This window comes from Triturus cristatus, chromosome 7 (assembly GCF_964204655.1).
Source record: "Triturus cristatus chromosome 7, aTriCri1.1, whole genome shotgun sequence".
Taxonomy (NCBI): domain Eukaryota; kingdom Metazoa; phylum Chordata; class Amphibia; order Caudata; family Salamandridae; genus Triturus; species Triturus cristatus.
The window spans coordinates 934680621-934693118 of NC_140590.1; the positions used below are offsets into that span (position 1 = coordinate 934680621).

At 46.9% G+C, this 12498-nt stretch overlaps 1 protein-coding gene across 3 annotated transcripts in view; it reads left to right on the forward strand.

The window, feature by feature from the left end:
- Positions 1-12498, forward strand: part of HBEGF (heparin binding EGF like growth factor) — a 115020-nt gene that overhangs the window by 40892 nt on the left and 61630 nt on the right. For 2 of the 3 annotated variants that reach the window (XM_085617902.1, XM_085617903.1), the window contains exon 2: positions 564-625. The exons of the other annotated variant lie outside the window; for it this stretch is intronic. In XM_085617902.1, the coding sequence (XP_085474028.1) occupies positions 607-625 (19 nt within the window). In that variant the 5' untranslated portion in view covers positions 564-606. The remainder of the gene's footprint in view (positions 1-563; positions 626-12498) is intronic. 3 annotated transcript variants of the gene reach the window in all.

Consider the following 12498-nt stretch of genomic DNA (forward strand, 5'->3'; position numbering starts at 1 on the left):
GATCTTATGTTGGGAGTAAAGAGTTCCATAGTGTGGCTGCTTGAACAGAGAAGGATGTGCCACCCATGGTTTTTTTCTTGTATCTTGGGATTTTGAGGCGAGATGCCCCTTTAGAGCGGAGGTTCCTTTGTGGAATGTGTTTGGTGATTTTATTCCTGTTGAAGAGCGATCCCATTCCATGTATTGCTTTGTGGGTGATACAAAGTAGCTTGAACGTGGATCTTCTGGCAACCGGTAACCAATGCAGGGCTTTCAAGGCAGGTGAGATGTGGTCTTGCGGTTTGATATGCAAGAGTAGTCTGGCAGTCGAGTTCTGAATCCGTTGTAGTCTTTTCATTGTTGTTAAAGGTGATCCGTGGTAGAGGCTATTGGCGTAATCGAGTTTGGACAGAACGAGGTAGATGGTAGCTTGGACTTTGTGTGGAAATCCCAAATGAGGGAAATTCGTTGCAGCGTTTTTATAGTGATAAAGCTTGATCTTGCTAGTTTGTCTACTTGGGCATTCATCGACAGCTTGGAGTCCATGGTCATTCCGAGGTTTCTTTCTTCTTTTGATACTTTAGGTGGTGATCCCAGTTCATCAGGCCAGGCGGCAAGCGGGTCATAATGTTTCCAATCGCCACAGGTGAGTATTTCCGTTTTGGAAGCATTCAATTTGAGATGGCTCCAAGTCATCCACTGATCCACGGCTCTGAGATAACTGAAAATTGAAGATTTTCCAATATCTTTGGGGCATTCCAGTTGAAGGAGTATTTGCATGTCACCTGCATAGTTATAGCACGTGAGGGGAAATTGATTGAACGTGTGCCAACTATGCATCAATTGATATAGTAAGTTCCAATGAACAAAAGGTGGGTATAAAGAAATTCCATGCATTTTTAAGATTTGTCCAAAGAAGTGTGTTTAGAAATAGTGGTTATTTGTAAACTTTGAATATGAGGGTCCACATTCTTTCATGTGATTCAGATGGCATTTGACAAATTGTGTTCTTTCTTGCACACTGGTTTACATTTTTGATGCCAAAATTGGAGAAAAAATCAGTTAATAATAGCAAATGTTCTACTATTATGTTTTCCTAGACTTCTCCCAAAATAAGCAGCATCCCACTTGTGTGACTGGGCCTACCGCCCGTGAACGGAAAATCCCCAAAAAGCAATAAGGGGCAATTAAGGTTCTGACATGTGAAATGACCCATTCTGGCTATGTGTGTAGCTGTGGTATTTGGGTCCGGGCTCAGCCAACACACAGAGAAACCTAACGAACCCAGACATTTCTGAAAACTAGACATCCAGGGCAGTCCACCAGGGAGTTGTGACTTGAGTGGCTTCTACTACGTTTTCTTACCTAGCACTGTCTGCGAACATCAAATTATTACTAAAGCCAAAGATTTTCCACATTTCTATGAGGGGAAAGTTACAGATTCTACAGGGGTATACACAATTCCTACCACCTCCCATTCCCTCATTTCTCCTGCTCAAAGCACTACCCCATATGTGTGGCAGGGTTATCACCCACAGCAAGAAAAAAACCCAGGTTTCTATCCCATATGTGTGGCAAAGCTTATCACACACAGCAAGAAACCCCCCAGAAATGCAACTAGGAAACATCAAGATTTATCCTTTCAAATTGACCCATTTTAATGCTGTAGGTAGCTTCAGTATTTGGGTCCAGGTTGTGTCAGCACCTAGGGAAACCTACTAAACCCAGACATTTCTGGAAATTAGACATTCAGGGGAGTCCCCTGTGGTGTGACTTGAGTAGACCCCTAGTACGTTTTTGTACTCAGAATGCCCTGCAAGCCTCAAACTTTAGCTAAAATCACAGATTCTCCTCACAATTGTGAGGGGAAAATGCTGGAGTATGTGGAGATCCACAAAACTGTACCCGAAGTCTGTGGCTGGGGCTTAACTTGTTCTGCTGCAAAGGAACAAGTTAAAACTTGTACCATGTGAAGTCAATGTGATGTCATTTATGTCTTCATGTGATTACAGTTTTAGTCCATTCCAGTGCTATGCATTAGATTCAACCACATATACAATGTTTCACTCGGGAGAAATGTGGAAACGCAGGGTGATAATAAGTTTGCCATTGTAGGTAAGAAAAGATGTTGGGATCCTCGCGAGCATACCACTCTGGATTCCCATGGTTTTCTCGATTTCAGAAATGCCTACGATTAGTAGAGTTGGTAGGGTTCCCTGAGGTTGTATAACATTACAACAAATGTCTTTACCAGGCATCCTTTACCACTATCATTTTATCATTAAATGGACGAAGGGACATCATTTGACTCCACAGACCATTCAGGTGGGTTGAATCTCATTATTTGTGTAAGCATAATGTATAATTAAACTTATACTGTTTCTTTGGCATTTTATACAGAATTGGACAATTATTAACAAACGTGTATAACCATAGAAGATGTTGAATTAGAAGTTGGATGGAAAAAATAATTATTAGCAGTTCTTTTGTTAGTTAAAAATAACTATTCTTTATTCCTGGCTCAAGCACCAAAGTTGAATACCCTGCATAAGACAAGCATTGAAAGTGAGTGTGAGAGGAAACCTGAGATCAACTCTGTGACATACTTCTTGTCTGGTGTTATCCTGTTGCTGTGTTGCCAGCAGTGCAGGACCGGTAGTCCAGAAATTATTTGAAGAACCCCAGAAAGAAAGAAAAAAAACCACTGCAGCACAGTGATATGATGTCCTCTGCACTGCTGGATTGACTCACAGGCAAACATTGTTCTTTTAGTATTTGTGAAACCTGACTACACACGACCTCTGTTTTTTCATAGTGCTGGGGGCGTGCGGTGTGTGTCGGGAGCGGCTGGGCCTCTGGGTCAGGTTCCGGTCCAATGAGCAGGGATTCAGACTGTTCTTGTGGGACAGCCACCCCAGTCCTGCAGCCTCTCAGATTGTTGCCCACCGCTGGTAATTTGCAGGCAGTGCTCCATCCCCAGGCTGTGAAAGCTCCGGGTCGGGGGTCTGCGGGCACTGAGTGGAACGCCGGGCTGCGACGATGCTGGGGGAGTCTGCCAGTGCCGGGGGCTTCGGCAGCAATAGACATCGGTCGGATGAGGCACGGGGGACCGAACTCAAATTTATCACGCCCTGCTAGGGTATAATAGCTTGCAACCGATAGCAGGAGCCTGGGCTCCAGGGCAGATGGTTACTAGGAAGAAATGTGGCCCATCGGCGATAGAACGCAGCCGAATTTCGCACTGAGGAGCAAGTGGAGTTTCAGCTTCGGTTAACATCCTGCGATTCCAGATGTCGGAAGGCCATGTCACTCTCAGGTGTACACTGAAGGAACGTCTGTATCCTTTTGTACGTAATCAGAAGTAAAGCACCATGATTCCTGATCTCGCAGGAAACAGAGGGCCAGTGGGCTAAACTAAGCTTGAATGAGGGACCAGGTTTAAGCTTAGATTTTATAGACTCTAATATTCCTCTCCTTGGTCTTGAGTCTTGTAGTTGCACGCCTTGGTGCTGTCTAAAGTCAATACTCCACAGGTTTTGTGTTGCCGTGGTCAAGCGTGCCATAAGGGGGGCACTAGCTTCACACTGGAAGAGGGGGAGTTGCCAGCACAAAGTTTCAGCAGGGGATGATAAAAGAGGTTGTTCGTTTCTACCATCGGTGTTAGGCTAAGATTGCAGACGCTTTCCCTGCTGGGTACAATTATCCAAGAAGTTTTTTGTCCGGCTGGGGACATGCTACATCAATTTGACGTGGCACACGCCCTCTCTTTCTGTTGCGTGTGCTTAGGATATTTTTAATGCCTCGCTGTCTTTGACTTTCTCATTTGCGGTTTCCCACGCCTGCCTATGCATCCCTTTTAGCCGCTATGTTTAACCCATGGGCCACACGCGGCAGTAGCCTTTCGATTCTATAGGTAACTAAGACATAATGCACAGGTTCTCTCTTCGTCTGCTGGCTACTGGATTCATGTGGTTAAATACAAGTATTCTCCCGTATACCGAGGCGGGTGCTTGTTTCTCAGAGTGAGGTGGCTGCAGGGTCTAGGCACGGTCCAGGTGCCTGCTCTGTGCTAAACACATCCTGCCTTTTGGTGCCTCAAACAGGCCTCGCCCAGCTCGTGCGCCAATACAGACAACAGTCCTTTCTAGTAATGCGCGTTCTGCAGCATTCTCTCGCCCACTATCCAGGTTGCGCCGGCTGGGCGCGACGGCCCCTATCCCACCCGTAACAGAACATGGCAGCTCGGCACAGGAGCAGTAACATATTTTAAAGAGGGCTGCATGTAGGGGCTGAGATGCCGCCTTCGTGGTGGCATGTTGCGTCGTATTGGTCATGGAGTTAGCGGTGAGTGCGGGGTACTGCAGTGGCCGTGGCTTCTTTCCTGAACGGCTGCCTCTTTTCGCCTGGTTGGGCGTGGCACAGTCACTGGCTATGGTCACCACTTATTGCAGGGTTTGTCAAGGGGGTGACATTTAGGCATTGGTTATTTAATTCGATTTTATAGGGCGCAAACTTTACCCAAAGGGCTCAGTGCGCATTTCAAAAGGACCAGTTACATTACATAGACTTCAGATTACAGGGGTTACATTTAAGAGACAAGCACAAAAGCTCTAATGCACATATGAATGATAGTAAGCCCAATAGTTTAACACATATACCCGTGGTTAGTTACATATTTACAAGTTGAAACTCAACTCAAGCATAATAAAATAGCATGCTATGTGTATGTATCCTCTCTGGAAGGGCATTGAGGGGAGTGTTAAACGTTACTAAGATAGCTAGTAGAGTTGTTTGAATCAGCCAGTTAATGAATACCCTCCACCTGCTGTGCGAGAATATATCCAGGGTGGATCAAATTTTGAGTCATAGGCAAAGCCACAAAATTTGCCCAGCAGCAACCTTCGTGCTGCCGTGGGGTCCTAATTATGATATCTTTGTCCTATGTTGAAATGTGGCTAGAGTTACATATATGCAGGTTGCAAATTGACTCAAGGATAATTTACTCTGAAAGGGCTTGGGAGTGCAAAACGTTAGTAAGTTTGGCTAGTAGTGTTTGGTGACTCAACCTCACCATGCCAGAATGGAGGCATTTTCAAGATAATATGCTTGTTAGCCACAATGGTGGCTCATTTATTGTATGCAACAAAGAGGCAGGGTCAAGGCTAATAGTTCTGGCTTGTTGTTGGTGCAGTGTAGCAGGAGTACAGACCTGGCTGCAAAGATAGAGGTCACATAATACCAGACGACAGCAAACCAAGCTAAGCTCTATTTTGCAGTAGGGTGATGCAGTGGTAAGTGTTGGAAGCAGGCGCCGAGAGATGGGTCCCTCAATACCATCCATAATCTTAACCTGGGCCCACTGGTGATCCACAATTTTAACAGTTGCATCAGGCTTTATATGTACAGCCTCCTTGAGTTAAACCTCAATGGAGAATGTCACCCCAGAACTTTTAATAGTGCTACAATTGTCCACTCTGCTAAAATACAGTATCTAGTTACCTGTGCAATATTTGTCAGGGTGGTTCCGGGTGCTCAGCACTGTCGCTTAATTTTAAAATGGCGCTTGGGGACAGTCTGCCACAAGTAGGCGCTGTCTGTCTTTTAGAGACAACTACAACAACAGGTGTGGTGATGTGATAGGATTGGCAGCACGGCAGGGGCAACGTATGGTGCGAACGAGAGGGGCCGCCTGCCGCCTGCCCTGGCTTACAGGTATACAAATCAAGCTTGTGACGTTTGGAATCTGTGGGGCTGTGGGCACAGCTGGGCTGTGAGTAGGCCAACCATAGTGGGGTGTTGCATGTGTTCTCCTGCTCATGTTTCAAAACAAGGGGTAGTTACTTGGGCATGCTCCTTGCTGTAATCAGCGCGCAAATCTAATGCATGTTTATGTACGGGCATGGTATACCACACGAACTGCATGTTACATACATCCTCCAGTACCTCCAAGATACAGGCTCACCCATTTCTCACACTCCCTGTGGAGGGCTAGCAATTTCGGGGGACACAAAGCGAACCAGGGCATGGTTGGTTCAGCACCAAGGGTCAATGTTGGTCAGCAGGTAGGGTTACCTTGGCTAGGACTGTAGCAAGGAAGCAGGAGAGGCTGTGTATGGGTCACCCCACAGGGGGTGCAGTGACTGACCACTCCCTAATTAAATTCTCGCTTCCCAGGCCCAGTGAACCCAAGGAGGTTGTCAGTAAACACTCTGCCTCTGTTGGGCTAGCATGGAACAAAGCAGACCTACCGTCCTTTAATGCTCTGCTAGAATCCTCCCATCCCTCCATACAGGACCAGGTAGACCCGGCTGTGGACAGCTACACTAATTGGATACAGGAGGCAGTGAATGCTTCAGTCCCTCAAAGAACGCTCTCAGCTAATAGGTCCACACCTTCCGCCCCCTGGTTCTCCGACTGTCTTCATCTGGAAAAACAGCACTGTCGTCGCTTAGAAAGACGGTGGCGGACAAACTATGATGAGCCACAGAAATTAGCATATAAGACTGCACTTTCCAACTATAAAAAACTCCTCATATCTGAAAAAAAAGATATTTTACCTCTCAGATCGAGTCTGCTGTCAATTCCTCTAAAGAACTGTTTGCAGTGATTAATAAGCTCTCGACACCCATTAACTCAGGCAGGAGGGTCAATCAGGAATTCTGCAACGAGGTGGCCGGGGTTTTTAAATCTAAGGTTTTAGATATTTTTAATGCTTTCAGGGAAGTTTCTGATCCCAGCCCAATTTTATGATCAAACAGCCCAAGCACTAACGAACACCCACCTTTTGTGTTCTCTGCAATCTCGATAGACACAGTGAGAGACTTTGTCCTTCAAGCTAAGTCGGGTTCACCTTTAGACCCCTGCCCCCCAAGGGTCTATCAAGAACTGGTACATTCGGTGAGTTCTCCACTCACCGATATTTATAACCTGATGTTCTCCTCTGGTGTTTTCCCGACTAGCTGGAAGCAGACTTCCATTCTACCCTTACTAAAAAAAAACACTCTTGATGTGACTAACCCCACCAACTATCGGCCCATTGCCAGACTGCCGCTGCCAGCAAAGATAGTGGACAAAATAATGAACAACCAATTGTCCCTATTTATCAATGCCAATGGCCTATTGGATCACACCCAATTTGGCTTCCGCAAGGATCATAGTACAGAGTTGGCACTGATTAAAGCCTCCGAGGAGATCAGGGCAGTTATGGATCGTGGAGGTGCAGCAGCTCTGGTGCTCCTCGACCTCTCTGCGGCATTTGATACGGTGGATCATCGCCTTCTGCAGAGATGTTTGGAGAAGCTAGGATTAGGAGATTCAGCACGAGCACTTATAGCCTCCTTTCTCGCCGATCGAACATCCACCGTATCCATGGATGGTTTTAATTCAGATCCCTACACCCTTCCTTGCGGTGTCCCACAAGGGAGTTCTTTAAGCCCCACACTATTCAACATATATATCTCTGAACTAGCACCCCTTATTCGGGATTTTGGTTTTAGTCTGACCACCTATGCCGATGACACTCAGATTGTGGTGGCAGCCTCCAAATCCCAACAGTCTCCGGCTCCGCAGTTCAGGAATTGCATGAGCGCAATTAATAAGTGGATGACAGCACACTGCCTGAGGCTTAACTCCAGTAAAACAGAAGTCCTAATTTTCGGCAGTATTCTGCCTCCTTGGAATGATCTGTGGTGGCCCGTCGAGTTGGGCTCCCCGCCCATCTAGGTGGTTAAGGCAAAGAACCTGGGTGTGCTTATGGATGCCAAACTCACTTTCCATCACCACATAAATGCGGTAGTGTCGGCATCGCATTTTCTTATTAAAATAATTAGGAAAATCTTTCCTTACATCCCCAATCACACCAATAGAACAGTAGTCTCCTGCCTCATTTCATCTAGGCTTGACTACTGCAATGGTCTTTTTCTTAACGCCCAGAAGCAACATCTGCACAAACTACAGATGATCCAGAACTCAGCAGCTCGTCTCATACTGGATATTCCTAAATATCGTTCTGTCTCCAATGAAATCCGCTTTCTTCACTGGCTTCCTATACCCCAGCGTATTGATTTCAAAGCCTTATGTATTGTCTTTAAGGCTTTGCATGATATTGGTCCGTCTTTTTTGCAGGATCATTTTTCTTGGTATTGCCCCACCAGACAGCTGCGGTCCACTGGAGCTCGATTACTTACTGTTCCAAGAATTTTCAAAGCTCACTGGGGTGGACGCAGTTTCTTTCACGGAGCGTCTAAATTGTGGAACACTCTTCCTTTTTCCCTCAGAAATGCTAGCTCCCTGACGATTTTCAGGAAACAACTGAAAACTTGGCTCTTTCAGCATTAGGGGCTAAGTAGTCTTGTATCACTGTTATGTCCAGCGCCAAGACACCCCCGGGTATACGTGCGCTCTATAAATTCCTGTAACATAACATAACGTAACAATAGTGGGCACATTACGAACCTCCCCTCGATCCAGATTGTCTCCATTCATGAGTTCGCCATTTTACAGGATGCTTCAATTAGACAACATTCCCTGTCCGGACAACCATAGTTACGTGGGGGAGGAAGATGACTTCTAGCAGGGGGGCTGCTGTCCCACAATGTGGGGGAACAAGGTGTTTATGGCACTAATGGCTACAATGTTGAGGAAATGGTGGCAGGGCCATTATTCAAGCGAACCTAGGTAGCTGGAATTATAGTGCAAGGGATACCCAATTTCACAATAAATGTGAGCTCACGTGGGGAATGATTGGGTTTATCAGCCACTCTAATGAGAATGACTATTGGATTAAAAGCATACTTGGCAAACTAGGAGTGAACTGCTAAACAGCTTGGGCCTCATTTGTTATACAATGCAGGTGTCGGTGGGCACCGACATGTTACCAGCGGGGGAAACACCACACTGTCCCAGGTAACAGGACCAGCAGTCCGGGGCATCTAGGTTCAGGGTAAATAGAGGGGCGTTCTAACCCTGTATTGGACTTGCCACATTGCTGCGCTTGAAAGACTGACGGAATGTCTCCGGACAAAGTTGTGCTTGCATTTTGTTGTTTCAGCAAGGGGACTGGTGCCTACAATGTCCTTGCATTTTGCAGTTATAGAAAGAAAAGAAGTGTAAAGGAATAGCAGTGCATGAACTGTGCACACTTCACAGTAAAGCCAGCAATTATGAAGAATTGATGGGTGTCGGATATTATTTACGTAATATCAGGGAACTGCAGCTATGTTCCAACAGTGGGAGGATTGTGACTGTCATGCTTTTATTCACAGATTACTTTACAGGTTAGACAATAGGTCTGGAGTAGCTAGGTCCAAGAAGTAAGGCAAGTGGGGTCCTGGCTGGATACTGAGAATCTTAAACGTGACGCTGTTGTCATCGGGTCCACTCACATTGGTACTATTTTCACCCTGGGGAATGAAGACAGGGCTGTACAATATTTCCTACACGTGGGTGTGGGATGCCCTCCACATCCTAGCTCCTTCTAGCTATCCAGGGGACGTAGGCCGTTCACTAATAATGAACATTGGTAGTGGCACTGTTATCAAGTTTGGATCCCCACTTTACAGGATTAGCACCTGATTAGGGGAAAGTGTTCTGGATGCGGTGCCAGAGGACACCGGCCATTTGGGGGTATCAACTAATTGATTTATGCAGGGTGAAGATAGGGGGTATGGAAAAAGTACCACATGTGTCAGTAGCAAAGGCATTGACCTGTCATATAATAGTCCCCTATTAACATACAGGTAGTAAAGGCCAATAACCTGTCTAGGGGGCAGGCGCAGTAGAGGCCAGGCGGCGCTTAGCGCTAGACTGGGCCAGCACCAATACGTTCAGTTGGGGCTGTGGTTGTACTCGGGCATAACTTAAAGTGGATTAGAGCCCCCTACATGTCCTTTCCTGCTCCCAGCAACATCCCAATCTGGGGCTGGGTATTCCACACCTCCCGTTCTCAACATCCACTTGTATGCTTCCAGGTTACCATAGCAGTAGTTCGGCAGGGGGTCACTCACGCCAGGGTGGGGACAATAGCAGGGTGACTCAGCATCTTTGATCGCTTGCAGACAGTGATGGACGTGCAGGCAATAGGAAACGAAAGGGCAGGCAAGTTATGCGTATGACTTACCACAGGGCTCCACTAGCCAAGAACACTGGCCCTGTGTACACACTTGTCTCTCTTGGGGAAGAGGGATCTGTTGCAAGAGATAAAGTCCTCCAGGTGTAAGTTAGGCAACAATTGGGGGCCTGTGCGTTAGGCTTTTGCTTGCCTAGTCCACGGGGTTTTGAAGAAGATGGGGCTTCACCTGCTAAAAGTGGCCTTGGACTTGTTTACTGGACCGGAGAGGCCCGGGTATCAGCTGGATGTAGGTAAAGATGCCCATCCTTGACCAGAAGGGGCATGGACAGGTTTGCTGGACCTGGAGAGGGGCTCGAGCAAGCAGGTTGTAAGTAAAAAGGCTTAGGTGCAAATTGGAGTGTATAGAAAGGTGTGCAGTGCTCAATTATGGGTGTTAGCAACCCAGCATTTTTTTTATTTGGCCAGGATCAATGGTTTGTATATGGCTTTTGTGCGTCTTCAGGGTGGCACGAGGGGCGAAAGGCAGGAATCGGAGACAGGTGTTGTTTCCACCACTGAGTTAATTCGGTTTGGGGGCCTAGGCTAGCGCTGGAACAGCTTGCTGTAGATAGCTGTGTCACAGACCGGGGGGGGGGGTCCCTAACAGTGGGACATACACTTAAGAAGCAATGAGTTGTCTTTCCTGGGTAGGAAGGCACTGCTGTAAGACATGAAGTCCTCCATGCGTAAGATATGTGGGGGGGGATTCCTCCTCCTAATGTGTGGGACATACACCTGGGAGGGAATAATCTGGCATCTCTGGGGAGAAGGGCACTGCTTCAAGTATTGACGGTCACCAGGTGTAAGGAGCAACCAGCTGGGGACCTGTGAGATATGATAGTCTGAGATAACGCCCCGACGGGTGTGGCAGGGCGCACAATCAAGGGAAGCCATGGAGGTCTCTCGCAGGAAGGTTAACTGCGCCATGAGGAAATTCACTGAGCAAAGGGGGTTTTGGCTTCATCCGTCATGGGTTACTGCACACTAAGGCCACAGGGTGTTTTGATGAAGACTAGGTACACCTGTCCAGAGTGGGTATGGACATGTTCTGACTTGATCTGGGGGAGGCCTTAGAGACAGCAGGGTGTAAGTAATGAAGGCTATCTTGGTGGGGGGCTCTGGGGTGACGGTGGCCACACTCAGAGCTGTGGCGGAGTTACAGGGCGATCCAGAGGCTGTAAGGTACATACGGATACCCTCTGCAGGAGCACAAGGGTGCAAAGGCCAAATATCCACAGGGAGGTCCTTGCGTTGGACCCTGGAGCAGGGACGGCGCCCCGTTAGTCCTACGGGCGGTTGTGGACCTGAGCAACTGGGGGTTGCCTGGCAGGCTCCGCCCCCTTATGGGGCATGAGCAAAGGGGTGGGCAGTTGGCCCACCGGTGGGAGGGGTCCCCCTCCCCAAAATTATGGCAAACACCGTTGGGCAGGGCCACGGTGTCATTTGGCTCATCAGGTGGCAGGCGGCGAGGGGCTGCCAGCCTTGGGATCGCCCCTAAGATAACCCACTAATGTTGGCATATTTGTAATGCTAATAAACCTGCAGCAATTTTCTCCACAAAGAAGGTGTCTTGTCTGGTTATTGCTCTAGGAGAATGCTGTATGGGGAGGGGGAGTGTTTGCCGATATTGGCACTAATACAGCATTGCACAGTAAATAACACAAAAGATGAATATGGTTTAATTGACAAACAAGTAAATTAAGGTGGGTTAAGAATATGATACACCAAATTCTGAGCCAGTCCTACCATCTTCTATGGCAGAGATATTTCCACAAACATATTAACGAGCTGTATGTGCTCAGTGATAGATTTTACATTCACATTCACATCTGTGGCTAATGTTACTCCATGAGATTCCATTTGCGTTTTCTTAGAAAGCTCTAGGGCTCAATAGGGTTTGCTTAATACTTCTGACTCACTTGTGCAGGGGTCCTTGACAAATGCGGTACAAAATAGCTTACTTACTTTACCTGGCACTTTGCTTCAACGATTCCATAGAGAAAGACTGGTGCAAGACTGAGAAAGACTTCGTTTGCTGGAAGACTTGCTGCTTAATTTCCTGTCACCACAGATCAACTCACTTCTGAAAGAGTCCCGCACAAGGTCTGGAGGGATTTAAGTGGCAAAATGGAACACATGGCCTCTAGGGCCAACCCCAAAGGGACAGCTTTCTTGAAATTATGATTACCTTCACAAGTAAGTAGGAGGAACTTGGTCTGCTTTTTTCTCGTTATCGCGAGCTTATTCAGTACAAATGATCAGAAGCGATCAAGGTGATGGATCATGATTGCAATCAGTAAAAAAAAAAAAGGCGAGTCAAGTTATTTTCTACATATTTTTCAAAATATCACTGCTCGAAAACGGAATACCTAGTTTAAAAACGCTGGCAACCCCGTTTTCTTCATTTTGTG